The 17387-nt window shown below is 54.9% G+C and overlaps 1 protein-coding gene across 2 annotated transcripts in view; it reads right to left on the bottom strand.

Moving 5' to 3' along the window:
* SORCS2 (sortilin related VPS10 domain containing receptor 2) overlaps positions 1–17387 on the bottom strand; it is a 497085-nt gene that overhangs the window by 297588 nt on the left and 182110 nt on the right. For both annotated transcript variants that reach the window (XM_070372757.1, XM_070372758.1), the window contains exon 2: positions 9120–9187. In XM_070372757.1, the coding sequence (XP_070228858.1) occupies positions 9120–9187 (68 nt within the window). The remainder of the gene's footprint in view (positions 1–9119; positions 9188–17387) is intronic.

The following is a 17387-nucleotide window of genomic DNA, read 5'->3' as shown; positions in this document are numbered from 1 at the left end:
AGGGCGTGATGGACGGATGGTTGGATGCGTGATGGACGGGAGAGATGGCAAGGAGGAGGACAGGGAGGTGGGGAAGAGAAGAGGCGGAAAAGAAGAGAAAGCCAGATGGCAGAGAAGATGGTCAGCGCTAGTGACCAGCAGAGGTCCTCAGAGCTGGGACCCAGGACCTGCGGAAGGCCCGGCATTGGAGTCAAGACGGAGGAAGAAGAGGTTGAGGGACTGGGGACGCTGAGAGATGTCCTCAAAGTTCCTGTGACCTCTCAGCCACCCCAGATCTGTTTCGGAGCATTTTACAGGCACCCGAGGCCTCGGAGCCTGACCTCATCCAACTGTTGATCACAATTGAGTTACTTATTGAAGAGACTCAAGCCCTGGAAGCTTTCAAGTCAGCGCCTCCCTCGATCCCTGTCGGGTCTGCGTCTTGTTTAAGTCAAACTCAGGTCTCCATGGTGATGTTAAGCAAACACATAGAGAGAGACTGTTGGGGGGAGGGAGTCACAGCCAGTGGAAAGGCAGCCGGATGCGTCAGGAAGAAGAGACAGAGGAAGGAAGCCCCCTCTGACACCTCCCAGGCGCCGTGCGTTGCACACGCAAGATCTGTTCATCCTCACGTCAAAACCGCAAGGTCTACGCCGTCAGACTCAGGGTATAGACAAGGCCCGGGGTGGGGGTGGGGGGAGCCACAAAGCAGGGAAGGTGCAGAGACAGACGGAATCCGATCTGTCTGGGGGCACCGACCACCCGGCCTAGAGCACCTGCAGTCAGCCACAGAGCAGCCCATCACCGTCTAAGACTTTCTCTCTAAAATAAGGCCCGCTCTTCCCGCCCACAAAAAACAAGCCTTGCCACCTGTTTAACAATCCCTGCAGACACTCAGCACATCCACCTGTAAGGACCCTAACAGCACAGCAGCGCTTTGTCTGCCTGGACATTTAAGGCCCCGAAAACACAGGCTTCGATGCTGGGGACTGCCCATGGGCTTCCAGAACACTCTGGATTCAGCCTGGCTCTGTCCAACTCACACTCAGGACAGTCCAGCTGGGAGGACGTCCCCGTCCCCAGCTATCATCTGTCTCTGCAGAAAAGAACCCTGACGCTCCTTTACATTAGTATGTATCAAGAGGTTGTCATCCAGCTTGATGGCTCAGATTCCCTAAACTCTGCATCCTCAACACATAACCCCCAAATTCTCAATATTAAAACACGGAGGGAGAGAGGTATCCTAGGAACACAGAACCCAATCTGTTCGAAACGGAATGGTATCAAAATCCAGTAGCATTGCAGGGAGGCAGATGTGGTCTGGAAACCTCAAAGGTGGCTCATCTGGAAAAGAAGGCCTACACAGTCGCTTCCCAAGCTTCCTGGAGAACCAACCCCAGGAAATGCTCAGAGGAGCCAGAGCAAAATCAAACTTAAACTGCATAAAACATTTAAACAAGCAAAATGAATTGAAGCAAGTAAAAATTAAAATAACATTTTAAATTAAACAATTTTTTTTTAATGAAAGCTCATGGAATCAGATGGGATTGGAGAAACGCCACATGACCTTCTCCTGGAGACGCACGGTGCCCCGTGCTGTGTTAGAGACTCTAATGTGTTCTTCCACAAAGAAGCCTGATCTGTTTTCCTCCATCTGAGTATGTTTTCCTAGCTGGTGACCACACAACATATATTTTCTGGAAGGACTGATGCACACCTGTTGTACTTTTGAGTGTCATTGAGCAAACAAGTCCCTTCATTCCCCTCCCTTCCCCCACTGGTGCTGGGTTGGACTTGCATCGGCCAATGGAATTTAGCAAATGTGAGTGAGCAGCAGCCTTAAGTGTGCATACAGGGGTGCTTGCCTCTCTCGCTCCCCTGTCAGTGCATGGGACGAAGGGGTCCTGATGGCCTCTGGCCGGTCAGCTGGGGTCCCACACATATGCACCAGAGCCAAGCCTGCCAACCTCAGCTCAGGGGGAGCAGTCCGGACACCCCAGCCTACAGCAAACAAACCAGTCACCCCAGGGCGTGAGAAGGAGCCTGCTGGTGCCCCCGAGTTTGGGGTGACTTGTTATGCAGCATCACTGTCACTGTAGCTGAGGAATATACCAGTCTACAGAGACACTCTTCTAAGAATGGCACTTCTAAGAATCGCATATTTTGAAATATGACTTAGAAGAACACTCTTGGGAGGACACATTCTTAGAGAGTGCCGGGAAAGAATAAATGACGATCATAGGAGCTCAGGACACAGTTAGAGGATACCCATCTCAACATTAAGGGTCAGGAAAGGACTTGGGCTATTTGTAGCAGAGAGGCAGGGGTGAAGAAGGAATTTAGCAATAGAAAAAAGATGGGCACGAAATACAACAGCTAAATCCCAGAGGAGGGGCCTCGAACAGTCAATAAGATACAATAAAAGAAAGTATGTTTGATTCCATGAAAAATCACACAATTACAAGATAGGATAACACTCTAACGCTCTAAGGTCCACTTGAATGCAGACATACAAAGTCTGATGATTCCAGAGACGCGGGGCAGGAGTCACTCTGCAGACAGACTCACAAAGGAAAGAGGAAGGTGGAGACATGGGCAGACACACTCCGCAGCCCTGATGGGAACAGTGGAGCCTGGGGACGAAAACTCTCACACTCCACAGCAGGGGAAGGCGTGGCTCGGCTTACAGGGCTTACAGGGCTGCAGGGATGAATGACCAAAACCAGGGCGTGAGCATCAGTCACGTTTCTAAAGGCAGCATGATCCCATCTGCGCTAATTTGTAAATCACACTAAACCCTAGGACACATTGGTTGTGGATAGACACATACGTGTGTACTTAACACACGACGCCCCCATGGGGATGACTTCTGGGGTGGGGGATGGCGGGCATGGGGGAGGTGGAAGGAAGGAGGGGAGAGCTGGGCTGGATCAGAACCTGGAAGAGTGTGTTTATTTAAGAGATGGAGAGCCCAGGAAGAGAAAAATTAACATCTGTTACAGATGGGGAACCCGTGTTGGGCTAGGCTGCGGTCTGCTGCAGTAACAGCTGAAGCCCCAACTTCAGTGGCTTAAGCCGCATTACTCCTGCTCATTGGACCACTGGTTCAGATAAATGACGTGACCCCACAATAACCAAACGGGAGGCCAGGGGAGGGAGAAACACTTGGATTATTTGGTGAGCACGGGCTTGTCTCTGGCACGTGGGTACTCAGGCAGCTGGCACACCACATTCCACACCTTCTGTGTCCATTCAAGGTTTCAGGATTAAAGTGAAGACAGAGGAAGAGAATCACCCTCCCCCTCCCCCTCCCCAGTGCAGAGAGTTGACTCATTGGAAAAGACCCTGATGCTGGAAAGATTGAGGGCAGGAGGAGAAGGGGGCAACAGAGGATGAGATGGATGAATAGCATTTCACCAACTCAACGGACATGAGTTTGAGCAAACTCAGGGAGATAGTGGAGAACAGAGGAGCCTGGCATGCTACAGTCCATGGGGTCGCAAAGAGTCAGACACGACTGAGCGACTGAACAACAACAACCCCTAACAAAAGGGTGGGGTTCCACCAAGTCACTCAGAGAAAACTCGAGACCCCAGTATTCCCACTCCAGTATTCCCGAGGTTGCCCCTACTAAAAGTCCTGCCCAAGGTCACATGTCGGGGTGGAAGGGCAGGGCTGGCACGGCGTCCACAGTGTCCAGGCAGTGTGTGAATGGTGCCGTGGGCTGGAGCTACATGACAGCAGAGGGAAGCAGAGCGTGGAGAGTGAGCCAAGGTCCGCTTTCTCCCTGGCTCAGGACTCCCCCAGCCCCTCCCACGCCACCTGATGGCATCGGGGCCAGCTCTGTGCTCCTGGCTCCCACCCTGCCTGCTGGGATGGCCTCATAGGCCTGAAGGGTCTTCCTGGTCCCAGCAGTGTTTCCCGAGGACCACATCACCATATGTCCATCCATGCATCCATCTGTCATCTGTCGATCTGTCTGTCCCCCCAGTTGTATGTTTATCTGTACATCTGTCCCTCCCTCCATCCATCTATCCATCTGTCTCCTCCAGGGGATCTTCCCCACCCAGGGACTGAACCCTTATCTCTTAGTCTCCTGCACTGGCAGGCGGATTCTTTACCACTAGCACTTCCGTTCACATCCAAACCCCCTGAGGCTGCATGCGACCTTATTTGGAACGAGGCCTTTGCAGATGTAATGAAGTTACAGAGCTCGAGATGAGCTCACCCTGGATCACCCGGGTGGGCCTCAAATCCAAAGATAAGTGTCCTTGTAAGGAAAACACGGAGGAGCAACATGGAGGAGGCCATGTGAAGATGGAGGCAGAGACTGGAGAGACGTGACCGCTAGGAAGGCCCCCGGCCCCCAGCCCCCAGTCCCCAGGAGATGGAAGAGGCAGGAAGGACCCTCCCCAGCGCCTCCAGAGAGAGGCCAGCCCTGCCCGCATCTCCATTTCAGACTACTGGGCCATAGGATGGTGGGAGAACATTCTTCTGGTTTTAAACCCCTAGACTTTGGTCCTTTGCCCCAATACCCCGGGACACTTGCAGAGACTGGACATGTAGGCCAGGGCAGGGTCAGCCAGCTCCTCTAGTTACCATTCATCTCCGGATGGTCCAGGAGGGGAGATGGACCAGCTCTATGCTTGTCCAACCCCTGAGGCCAATCAGCAGCTTTCTCGGGGGAAGGGCTCCCATGCTCCCCCCGCCCCCGGCTGAGAGGCTGAGCAGAGAACAGTACCCACGCAGAAGGAAGGGGCAGAGGGCTGGGTCCTCAAAGCCAGCCAGGGAGGCAGGGAGAGACACTCCCGCCACGTGGGCCACAAAAGGCAGGACAATTAAAACTGCATCCGGCTTAGATCTCAGGGGGCCATTTCCAGACTGTAAAACCACATCTGTCAGTAAAAATGTATTTATCGCGATTACGCAGGAGAATTCTTGGGAGTCTGGGTGCACATTCAATAAACGTGTCATTAATAACCCCACTGAATACGTTTTGCCAGACAGCAGCACCCCGAACCGCCCTCCACGTGTGCCCTTAACAGCAGACAGAGGGCGGGTGACATCCTGACCGAGGGCCGATGGCAGTCTCTCCCCTTCTAAAGCTTGCACGGTCTCAACACGGGGCATGTGAGCAGGTGATGCTCGCAAGAGAAAACGCGATTAAACCCAGAAACCACTGGCCCTCGCTAGGGGTATGGAAACGACACTGCCTCCCTCTGGGCCGGTAGGTTAGCAAGTTCTAGAAACGCTGTCAGCCTGAAGGTGGCCAGGAGGCAGGGCGCTGCCCCACGTGGAGGGTTGCGCTCCTCCTGGAAAAGAATTCGGCGCTGCCGCACGCCAGCCGTGAATCTGCTCAGACTGTCTGGCTCAGAAATGGAACTCCCTAAGACGCTTCCCAGGGAACAAAGCAGAACGGAAAGCGACGTGCCGGAATGTCTCATGATTGCAGCAGGCCCAGGAGCTGTGTGTATGGCGTTAAAGTGTTGGTCGCTCAGTCGTGTCTGACTCTTTGCAACCCCAGGGACTGCAGCCCACCAGGCTCCTTTGTCCATGGGATTCTCCAGGCAAGAATATAGTGCAGTGGGTTGTCATGCCCTTCTCCAGGGGATCCTCCCAACAAAGAGATCAAACCCAGGTCTCCTGCATTGCAGGGAGATTCTTTACCATCTGAGCCACAAGGGAGGCAGGGCTAGGAGTTAGAACGAGTCGGTCCTGGGGTGAGTGCACAGCCATAAAAAAGACACATGGCCCGTGATACCGCATGGAAAAACGGGAAACTCCTTGCCTGTGTGAGAGAGAGAAGGTGCGCAACTTGATTCTGCGTCTCACGGTACAGCAGTCTCAGCACAAGAGAGATGAGATGAACACAGAAACCAGGCCTGACAGGTGGGGATGTGGATGAACTTTCTGGAAATGACTGATGCTTCTGCATGTATTTTTAATAAAGGAGAGGAAACGTCTGAGTCTAGAGACTGATGAGAAAAGAATGTGGAAAATTAAAATCTGTTGATTTGCTTTGGAGGAAAACTAAATTTAGACTGAGTGCTGTTCTGGGGACGATTCATATGCAGTCTCCCTCAGTCCTCACGATTTCCCATCCAGGGATGTTTCCACTTTACAGACAAGGAGACGGAAGCTCCTGAGAGGAAAAAGAGCTCCCTGTGGAGACTTTCTGAGGTGGGTGGTTTGTCTTCCTTGAGACAAGTTGGGACCGGGAACCCTTTGCGGCAGAGCTTTCACCTGGACACACGTCTCCTCGAGCAACAAGATACAAAGAGATATAAGGGACTAAAAACTGTTGCGTGCGTGCACCATTGGAGAAAATTCTGGACAAGATTCACAAACACCAAAAACCCCAACTGCCATTCTGAAGCCACGTTGTTCTTTAGTCACTCAGTCCTATCCAACTCTTTGTGACCCCATGGACTGTAGCCCACCAGGCTCCTCTGTCCTGAAATTCTCTAGGCAAGAGTACTGGAGTGAGGTTGCCATTTCCTTCTCCAGGGGATTTTCCCAACCCAGGGATTGAACCCGCATCTCCTGCATTGCAGGTGGATTCTTTACTGCTGAGTCAACCAGAGAAGTCATGTCTGAAGAGCCAGGAGCAAAAAGAGGTTTTCGGGAGCAAAACAGGGTACCACGCCTGACCTCTGCACTCAACACGGCCAACGGGTGGGCAAACCACCTAAGCCAGCCCTCCTGCCCAACCCTCGGACACACCCCTAGCCTCACCCCATTTAAGGAACCAGCTTGGCCCCCCTCAGGGAACAAGCAAAGGAACCTGTTACTTGATCTCACTCCCTCCTGCTGCAGCAGGGACCCCAGTAAAGCCTTGCCTGAATGTGTAGTCTGGCCTCTTGGACTTCAGTCGCTCAGTCATATCCAGCTCTTTGGACCCCATGGACTGCAGCACACCAGGCTTCCCTGCCCTTTACTATCTCCCAGAGTTTGCTGAAACTCATGTCCATTGAGTCTATGATGCCATCCAACCATCTCATCCTCTGCTGCCCCCTTCTCCTCCTGCCTTCAGTCTTTCCCAGCATCAGGGTCTTTTCCAATGAGTTCTTCACATCAGGTGGCCAAAGTATTGGAGCTTCAGCTTCAGCATCAGTCCTTCCAAAGATTAAGGAGGCCAGGAACCCTGTTTGGTAACAGCCTGGCTTCCCTACATGTATGTGAAGAATTCTGAGTCTTGAGGCCACACTGGAGGGCTAGCCAAGGTCATTTCCTCCCCCACGAAGCCCGCACGAAGACTTGCCACAAATGTTAACTCCACCCAGCAACTCTGTGGGAAGCAGCACAATGACCCCAGGAAGGACTGCTGGCTACTCAAGCTACACTCACAATAACCTCACCTCCTCTGTCCCGGCTTGTGAAGATGCTGCAGGAGCAGACAGAACCCAGCTCCCACACTCCAGGGGATTAACAAACATTCATGGAGACCTGGGCTGACAGGCAGGGGCTGGGGACCGAGTTAACTTGGTAGAAGGACTCTGCTTGGAGCTAGAGAGGACAAGTGCCTCTCTCTACTTTGCAGCCAAGGGGACCTTCCTTGGACCATCCACCTGGCCGGGGGGAACCCTCCAGGAGCCGGCCCTTCTCAAGGAGCCTGGCCCGGAAACCAGTGCCCAAATGAGAACCTTCAAAGGGCAACCAATGAGATTTCACTGGAGCTTTAAAGCTCACGCCACTCTCCGCTCTCATCCCAAACAATGAACAAACAGCCTTATCTACCCCCGGAGGAGCATTTCTGAAAGCAGGCTCCTTGCTGGATGAGGTGCTTCAGGGCACGAAATTGAAACGTCCCAACACATAAAGAAGAGGGGATCCTGGCTGCAAAGCATTGTGGCAGGCTCCTTATCCTGAGACTGGTGTGGAATTGGAAAGCAGGCTGGCGAGTCTGGGAGGCAAATCTGGGGCTGAAAGGGGCGGGTTCAGACAGGCACTTCTGCTGGAAAAGGGAAGGAAAATGCACGGCTGCCCACTCCCCACATCAGCACCAGGGCGACCACGCCCACACAAGGCCACCCTGCCCCTCATCTGGCAAAGGACGCAGCCAACTCAGGGGTCATTTCAGCAACTTGCAGGAGCATCAGGGCAATCCCTCGGTAAGAACCAACTAGGAACCAATCATGAGGCCCCTTCGCTAAAAGTGAAGCCAGAGGCCCACAGGAAATCAACTCAAGGTGGAGACACGCATGTCAGGAGTCCTGATCAGCAGGTTTCTGTGTTTTTAATAGATTTCAAATACAAAAAAAAAAAAAAAAAATTAATTATTACTTGAGAAACATGTCTTGGAAAGCAAAACGGTTCAACACGCAGAGAATGTGAAAATATCGAGTGGTGCCCCCAGGACACAGCGTCCTCACCTGAGAGATGCACTGAAACCCCAGCCCAAGACACTAGGACCCTTCCTTCCCCTTCCAGAGAGCTTGCGTGCTAAGTCACTTCAGTCCCACTCTGCGACCCCGCGGACTGTAGCCCATCAGCCTCCTCTGTCCATGGGATTCTCCAGGCAAGAACACTTGAGTGGGTTGCCATGCCGCAGACACAAATACAAAGCTGATCATAACCCAAATGACATCTCCAGGCCTCCTCCTCGCCCACCTCCCTGAAACCATCAAAAAGGCCGTCTAACTCTTGGATTGAATTCACATTTCACATACAGACAGATAGCACCCATCAGCAGTGGTGGGTTCTTTATTTTCCAAGCTCTTGGACTGAGCCAGAGAGAAAGAAAGACCCCCGGACCGTGAGGATAATCGGCGTGTCTGGGGGACTCTGGGAGCTGTGTCGGAAGCTCGGAGCACAAGCAGAGGAAATTGTGCACTGACCTGAATTCACAAGGCAGCCCCCCTTCCCCAGGGGAGGACGACAGCAAGGGGAAAGGAGCACAGACAGAAAGGGAAGAAAGCAAAGACGCCTTCCGATGCCTGTCTGTGCCACAGCCCATCGTGCGCCGCTGACGGGACTCCTAACTGGCTTTCACCTTCTCCTACATGCATTTTCCAGTGGAAGGGAAGTTGAGAGGCCTCCAGTGAGAGGAGGCTGCTCCAGCCCGCCCCCAGGATCTCAGCCCCAGCCTTGGAGACGCGCAGGTACCGGAGGAGATGAGGCCCGCCCTCGGGCTGACTTACCGCCACAGAGAACTTTCCAGAACCTTCCCCATGTCTGCGTGGTAATACTTGGTCAGGATCAAGATCACCTGTGATGGCAACAAAGATAAAGGCAGAGATCAGGGGCTTTCATGGTTCTCGACAGGGCGGGGTATGATGACCCTCCCCTACCCAGGATGGGGTGGGGAGGCTCTTCCCACGAGCCCCAGCTGCCAAGCCCCAGAGCACTCAGACCCCATGCTGGTTTCTGCTCCAAAAAGTCACTCTGCACTTCACGATGACCCTCAGAACATCCCACGCCGGTGAGGTCCACCCAGCAGTACCTGCCACTCAGCAGGAATCTCCCCAACTCAGCCCTGGACTGTCTCAGACTATGGCCCCAGGGAGCCGAGGAGAAGGTGGTCCCAGTGAACAGGAATGTATCGGGTGAGGCTTTGTAAGAGGGGCTTTGTCCCCACCCACGCCTTCGAGAACAAGAAGGCGGCCAGAAAGAGCAGCTGGGGGCTTCAGGCAAGGCTAGGGCAGCCCTGAAGTACGTGCTGTCATTAACATTCCCCGGAGCGCCAGCCGACAGCAGAGCCGATGACAGTGGGTTGGGAAGGCGGGCAGGGACAGCTGGGACCTGGGGGGGCATGGGGGGGGGAGGAGGCAGGCACGAATCATCAAAGGCACACACGATTTTTGTCGTTGGTGTTAAATTGTTCACCACACACACTGGGCCCTAACTTAACAAAGCGTCTCCATTCCAGGCCTGTGCAGAAAATACAGCTGTTTATAAAAATGAAAATAAATGCACATAAGCAGCCAAAAGTTCCCCATTCCCCCCCCCCCAAGAATGTATGAGCAGCAAGGGAACGAGATTTCATTCACCTGTCGGGCGAGAAAGGGGCCCCCTCTCCCCAATTACTTCACAAGCCTGTGCATTTCCACGTACGTCAAATTTCATTTCACTCACTGCCAGACCCTATTAGCAGCTCCTAACATTTCTGTAGCCATGGGAACCCCGGGAGGTGAAGGGGGTCCAGCCCCCGGGGTCCCAGCAGAGGGATCGGCCTGGTTAATTTGGGGTCACCACACGGGCCATCCCCAAGTTTGGTGCCTTCTGGCGAGCAGGACTTTTCTGCTCTCCGTCTTGTGGGGCGTAGTCAGTGCTGCAGTCTGGCTGATCTTTCTTTCCCTGGTGATTAAAGCAGGGAAGATATAAGGAGGAGATGTCAAGTGAAATGGGACAGTGTGCATTTTAGAGGCAGCGATGATTAAAAAAAAAACCCGAGGTCTTGTCAACGGAGGCGCGGTCGGCCTGCCTTGCTCGGGAACAAAGCGATTTTCTCCTGCTGGGCTCTCGGCTGCCCGAGTCAAGCAGGAATCCTCTGAAGATGGGGGAAGGCAGCAGAGTGACAGGCCCTGGACGTGCAGGAGACAAGCGTATTTTTAACCTATTGATTTATATTTTATCATCTTGCTGTTCCCAGAGGGGATCTCAAGAAGCGGGAGCGTGACGGCTGGAAGGGACCTCAAAGTCTGTTTAATCTGGCCCCATCCAGGGCGGAATTGTCAACCTCGCGTCCTTGGAGAGCAGCTGCCATCTGGACTCTGCCTGTACACCTGGACGGTGGGGAGCTCAGCGCCTGGCCTGGTTCTCGGGCCCCTCTGTGCACCGAGCTCAGTCTCCTGGTAACTTCTGCCGGTGTGGACTCTGTCCTGCCCCAGTGGGCCATCACCAAGGGGTACCCCCTCCCACCCCTTCTGGGTGAGATTCCCGACTCATGCCCACCCCCTTCATTCTAAGCTCCGGCCTTTGCACAAGCTGGTCCTCATCGTGGGACCCTCTTCCTCTCACCCCACCCCCCACCTCTAATGCCTGGGTTAAATCTGACTCAGCATTCAGATCACAGACTAACTAACACCACCTCCAGGAAGTCCCCCAGACTCCTCCCGTGGATTCACTGTCTCCTCCAAAGTCCTTCAGACCCTGTGCTTCCACTCCCCCAGCACAGCCCACAAGTCTGTCACCACCCTGAGTCACGAGCCCTTTGAGGGAGGTGGGGCTGTGTCTTGTTTTATGTCCCAGTGCTGGGCACAGAGCCTGCTGTGTATCAAGCACTCGAACCGCTCGTTGGCAGAAATATAGACAGCATTTCCCAAAGTGACGACGACGAAGGCAGTGAGGCCAGGCAGAGGAGACGCCCTGGCCGCCTGTTCACAAGCCACTCCTCCATCAAGAGCATACCACCCCTCTTCCTGCTGGGGGGTAGACTCACCCTCCAGGCACCATGCGCTAAGCAGGAGGAGAATAGGGGTCCCGAGGCCAGGACCCAGGTTGTGCCTGTCTGGGGGTGGACCCAAGGAACTGCCCAGCTGATCAGCCTGGCACCTGGGGAGAGCCGGACAGGCCCAGCTGACACCCCTGATTCTGCAGTTGGCAGTGGGAAGACCCCTCTGCTCTGGGGGCAGACCCTTCAAGCTCCATGTCCCTCAGTCTCTGGGTCTATCCCCTGGAGGAGCAAGTGGCACCCCGCTCCAGTATTCTTGCCTGGAAAATCCCATGGATGGAGGAGCCTGGCGGGCTACAGTCCATGGAGTCCCAAAGAGTCGGACGTGACTGAGCAATTGAGCATGCATGCAGGCAAGCATTAGTTCCCAGGAGAAAAAAGAAAAGAAAAGAAAAGTGTAGTCGCTCAGTCGTGTCCGACTCTTTGCAACCCCATGGACTACAGCCCGCCAGGCTCCTCAGCCCATGGGATTCTCCAGGCAAGAACACTGGAGTGGGTTGCCATTCCCTTCTCCAGGGGATCTTCCTGACCCAGGGATCGAACTCGGGTCTTCCGCATTGCAGGCAGACGCTTTACTGTCTGAGCCAACAGGGAATCCCAGTTCCCAGGGGAAGGGGCTGATGATCAAAACACAGGAGGGAGGCATTTTGACACCACTGACTGAAAAAAAAATAAAATCACCTGAACATTCACAGTGAATTGGAAATTGCACCAGTTTTATAAGAGATCCATGTTCTGTTCTCAGGAGACCACCCTGGGGGCCCCAGGGGAGCCTGGACGCAGCCTAATTCAATGTAAACAAGGTGCCCAGCCTCCTGTACAAATGGGACTTGGGTCCTGGTGAGGGCTTCCTGCGCTGGGCAGGAAGGCTGACCTACAGCAGGTGCTAAAGAAGGGCTGTCGGGGTGACCTCCTGGAGGACACGGGGCTGTGGCCTTGGCCTGGCTAGGGCACGTCTGCAGGATGGCAGCTTGCTGGCTGACCCCAGGAGGCCCGTGGGCACCTCCCTGCCTTGAGCCTTAGACCTGCTTCGTGTCGCCACAGCCTTTGGCCTCTCTGAGCCCAGCATCCCCCTCCGTCTGCGGGGATAATGTAGGACTCAGCCAATGCCTCACCCAACAGCAGAGCTGTTCTTGGGCCCATGTCTCCAGGATGAAGACCTCCTCCCGGACCAGCCCTGGCAGGCCCTGGTGTCCTCACTCACTCCCTGCACTTAGAAGGATGCCCGCCAAGGGAGGTAGAGGCTGGACCAGGACAGACGGGAGAGACGCGGGCAGGACGGGCTCATGACGGAGCTCTTTCTGGGCCCCGGGACACACTGCAGTGGGAACACGGCAGCCGGAAGAATCAGGGCCCATCGCCCTGTGGCCCGGCACTCCTGCTCGGGGAGCTCGTCCATGGATGTCCCCGTACACATGAACTGAAGGGTGTCCTGAGCGACTGCCCGCAAACCATTTATAACAGCTGGAGACTGGAAGCTCCACGCAGACCCAGCCACAGGCCTGGCCCACTCACCGGGACGCAGCTGCCCATAGGAACGTGGGGCGGCGTCCAAGAGCAGACGTACCATGGAGACTCCAGAAAGGACCCCCTCCCAACCCCGCCAGGAGGCCAGCTCAGCCGAGTGGGGCCGGGAAGGAACAGCGCTGTGTCCTTTCTGTGTTCAAAACGGGAGAGGCAGACCCCCTGAGCTGAACTCTGCAGCACGGTTCCAATGGTACGTTTTCTGTTCCTTGAATTTTACCTCCATTAAAAAAGGGAGAGAGGATAAGGGTCGATACCCATTTCCCTTTAGAGATGCGTGATGACGCGCTAGAGGGGGCAGAAGGGACTTTTTACAGAGTGGCCTTTGGAGGAGGGGGAGGGCTGGCAGAGGGGAGGAGGGGTGATTTCCACTAGGGACCCTTTACTCTCTGCAGCCCTCTGAACCATTGGCCTGTCAGCCACTCCACCTCCACACATCAGGGGCATGTGTGCAAGTGTGTGTGTGTATGTGTGTATGTGTGACCTCGGGCCACAGAGCCACTGCAGGGCACCTCGCCTCTGATGAACCCTCATATCTATCATAGTCTTTCTTCCTCCTACCTTCAAAACATGAAAACAAAAATGCTCATTTTCATGCTGGTGGGGCTGGCGTACAAGGCTGGCGAAGACTAGACCCTGATGAAAGCTTTCAGCTGGTGCTTAATAATTGCTTCCAGTGAAGCACGCTGACAAATCCCTTCCTAACTGAGCTAGGCTGCCTGGACCCTGAGGCAGTCCTGCTCCCTCGGGGGCAGCGAGGGGGTCGGACCAAGTGACGGAAAACCGAAGGAGGTCCCCACACGGAGGGTCCCCACCCCCAACCCAGACATGGCTGTGAATCACGATACAGGGGCGGGCGCAGACCCTGTCCCGCAGAAGCACCAGGCTTCTCCCTGAAAGCTTGCACACAGGAGGCCAGGAGAGAATGCATGTTCTCCCACTGTTTCCCCCAGTTCAGTTCAGTTCAGTCTCTCAGTCGTGTCCGACTCTTTGCGACCCCATGAATTGCAGCACGCCAGGCTTCCCCGTCCATCACCAACTCCTGGAGTTCACTCAAACTCACGTCCATTGAGTCGGTGATGCCATCCAGGCATCTCATCCTCTGTTGTCCCCTTTTCCTCCTGCCCCCAATCCCTCCCAGCATCAGGGTCTTTTCCAATGAGTCAACTCTTCGCATGAGGAGTTTCCCCCAAGAGCCCTGTAAATGGGCCCCTGGTTCCCACTTCGCATGGGAAGCCGAGGTGGGAAGGGCAGTGGCCATCCCCAGAGGCACACTCGGGAGACGGCAGAACTAGAACCAGACCCTCCCGTGGCTCCTTCTAGAACAGCCTCCTGGGGAGTTCTCACCAGCCCAAGCTGAAGAGGAAGGGGCTTCCTGCTGACCACAAGGCAGCCAGACGGTCCACTCCCCACCCCCCAGGAAGGCCGTGGGCTCAGCAGTGGACGCCTTTGCCCAGATGCATCCTCCACGAAGAAGTCAATTCCGGTTAAGAGAAATTGATTCCACATTTATTTACCCAGGAGAGGAATCCTGTTTCTCTCTGCTAAAGGCCCCGGAGGGGAAGGGTGAAGATTCATTAGGCTCAGAAAGCCATGTGGAGGGTGCTAGTTCTCCAGAGTCGGGCCTTGGCAGAGCCCAGCACTTCCCTGACTGCGTGGGTGTCCTCATTCACTGCCGAGACCCCAGGAAGCTCACCCGCCCCGCCCTCTGCCCCTCCTCCATGAAGCCCTCCTGGACTCTCCATTCTAGGGAACTCCCCACATGCTCCAGGAGCCTCCCTGGAGGTTCTCACTCCCAACTGGGCCATTAACACACTAGTCAAGGCTGCCGATGGCACCAGACATTTGAAACCTCCGCAGAGCAGAGAGCCTGGGTCCCCACCTGCCACGCCTTCCCTCTGGATTCAGAGCCCAGGGCCCCCTGGCTCCAGGCTCCTCTGCAGAGCCTGGAGGACTTCACAAGGGGACGACCGTGTTCCCAGAGCCCAAGAGGTCTGGTCTGAATCCTGGCTCCACAATTGAGGATCCCTGTGCTCCTGGGGGCTCAGTTTCCTCATCTGTGACACAGATGCTGTGTTGGCTCCCAAGGCTGGAGCAGAGATGGAATGAGGCTGGTGGGTCCACAGTGAGCTAGGTTAGGGCCACGGTTAGAGCTGGGACTCGGAGAAGGCGATGGCACCCCACTCCAGTACTCTTGCCTGGAAAATCCCATGGACGGAGGAGCCTGGTAGGCTGCAGTCCATGGGGTCTCTGGGAGTCGGACACGACTGAGCGACTTCACTTTCACTTTTCACTTTCATGCATTGCAGAAGGAAATGGCAACCCACTCCAGTGTTCTTGCCTGGAGAATCCCAGGGACAGTGGAGCCTGGTAGGAGGCCGTCTATGGGGTCGCACAGAGTCAGACACAACTGAAGTGACTTAGCAGCAGCAGCAGCAGCAGAGCTGGGACTCAAGTTAGAGTTTGTGTGAGGTTTAGGGTGAGGGTTAGGTTTAAAGTCTGGGGACAAATAGGGTTCCAGCAAGTGCTAGATTCAGGGTTGGGGTGGCACAGGAGGTGGCACGGGACTTCTCTGTGAAATACTGTTTTGCCTCTCATGGTCTGGGCAGCACCTGTTTGGTGATACTCCTGAGGAGCATGGTGTGTGGCCGTGTAGGTGAGCTGCTATGAAGTAAAAGAGAAAGTATTAGATACTCAGTCGTATCTCACTCTGAGACCCCCTGAACTGTAGCCCACCAAGAAATCCTCCAGGCAAGAATACTGGAGAGGGAAGCCGTTTCCTTCTCCAGGAGTTCCCAACCCAGGGATCAAACCTGGGTCTCCTGTTTTGCAGGCAGATTCTCTACCGTCTGAGCCACCAGGGAAGCATCATGCATGTTAGTGTGGGTGACAAGGAAATATCTGTGAGAAGCTTGTTAATAAATCAGTGAACAGTCAGACCTACCTATCCACCACCATAGGCTCCTCTGCCCGCTTCTGCGCCCACCCGCCTTTATTCCCTGGCCCAGACCCCTGCACCTCTCCACCTACTGGGCCAGCATAGCTGCCACCTCCTCCAGGAAGTCTTTCAGGATGTCTCCGGACTAGGCTGCTGATTTCATTACATCAGATTTTCCAACAGCGGGCGTGAGCTCAAGCACAATGTTTTGGGGGCTGAGCCCTATCCCCTCACCATCTGCTCTGCCCTGAAGCCCAGCACCAGGGTGAGACCCATGGCAAGGGAAGATACACAGCCCGTGGGTGAACCTACACTGCTGCGTCGTGCCCCTCCCCACTCTGGTTGTCACTTCCTCGTCCACAACACTGGAGGATTAAGGCCACACGCCTCCGAGTGGCTGTGATGACAAAGTGTGATGATAACACATGTGAAGGGCCTGGCATCCCACTGACTCAACCGAGGGGGGCTGGCCAATGGACTGTGCCTTCCCTTCTCAACAACGAAGGTGACACTCAGGCCCTTGGTGATGCCTCGCCATGCTCTGAGACACCCAGCCCCAAGTAGGATCCCTTTCTGAGATCACAGAGCTTTGACCGCATTCAGCCATTCTGTCGTGGTCACAGGAATAGAGGTCAGAGGCCATCCAGCAAGTCCCAAGCAGGACCTCACTTCATCTCCCTGGTATCTGAGCGATCTCTCCTCCCTACCCTCACCCCCAAGCTTAGGAAAAGCAGGAAGAGAGCAGCTGGTGCTTCCAAGAGCAGAAGAGGTTGGAGGGGAGGTGGGCGGCCCTGGGAAGGGGCGATCGCTGCTCTCTATGGATGCAGAAGCCAGGTGACCCTACAGAAGCCCCTTGTTCAGAAGCTTCTGCCAAGACAACAAGGCAGTCCAAGGACGGCCTTTTGGAGGCTTGGGGAGGGGGAGGTGGGTTTCGTGAGGCTCTGGGTGGGAGGGCACTGGTTCTGCTCCCTCCTCAGAGGAAGGACACAGATGTACACAGAGGATGTTGGCCAAACAAGGCAGACACGGCAGTTTGGATCTGGGCACCAGCTTCAACCCAAAGGCAGGATTCCCTGCAAAGGAGGCTCAGATTCCAGTTTCCAGGTTCTGCTGGCTCGCTGAGGTACACAGAGCAATGTCATCAGAGGAAGCCAGGTGAAGGGCACACGGGTCTCGGCACTATTTCTGTAACTTCTTGTTATTTTTAAATAAATAAAAAGAGGGTGAGACTAGGGAGACACACCAGCCGGATGCACACAGAAATAAACAGATGGAGACTGTGCAAGCTCCCACCTCCCCGCACCCTGAGGGAGCCTGGAGACACGGCTGAGCCTGCGGCCACCCCCATCCCCGCTCTCCAACTGGCCCCGTGTTGGAGATCAAGGCCCATAAAAACGCCATCACAGCAGCAGCCATGGTGTGGTTCCTCCATGTGATGGGCAGGCCCGGCCCAGGGGTCCCCAGCACATGGGGACCAGCCAGGGCCGGGGATGCAAGAAGTAAAAGAGAACGTCGAGGCGAGGAAAAGAACAGCTCACAGGAGCCATGGCCTTG

This window comes from Bos mutus, chromosome 6 (genome assembly GCF_027580195.1).
Source record: "Bos mutus isolate GX-2022 chromosome 6, NWIPB_WYAK_1.1, whole genome shotgun sequence".
Taxonomy (NCBI): Eukaryota; Metazoa; Chordata; class Mammalia; order Artiodactyla; family Bovidae; genus Bos; species Bos mutus.
This window is presented reverse-complemented; position numbering and strand designations above follow the sequence as displayed.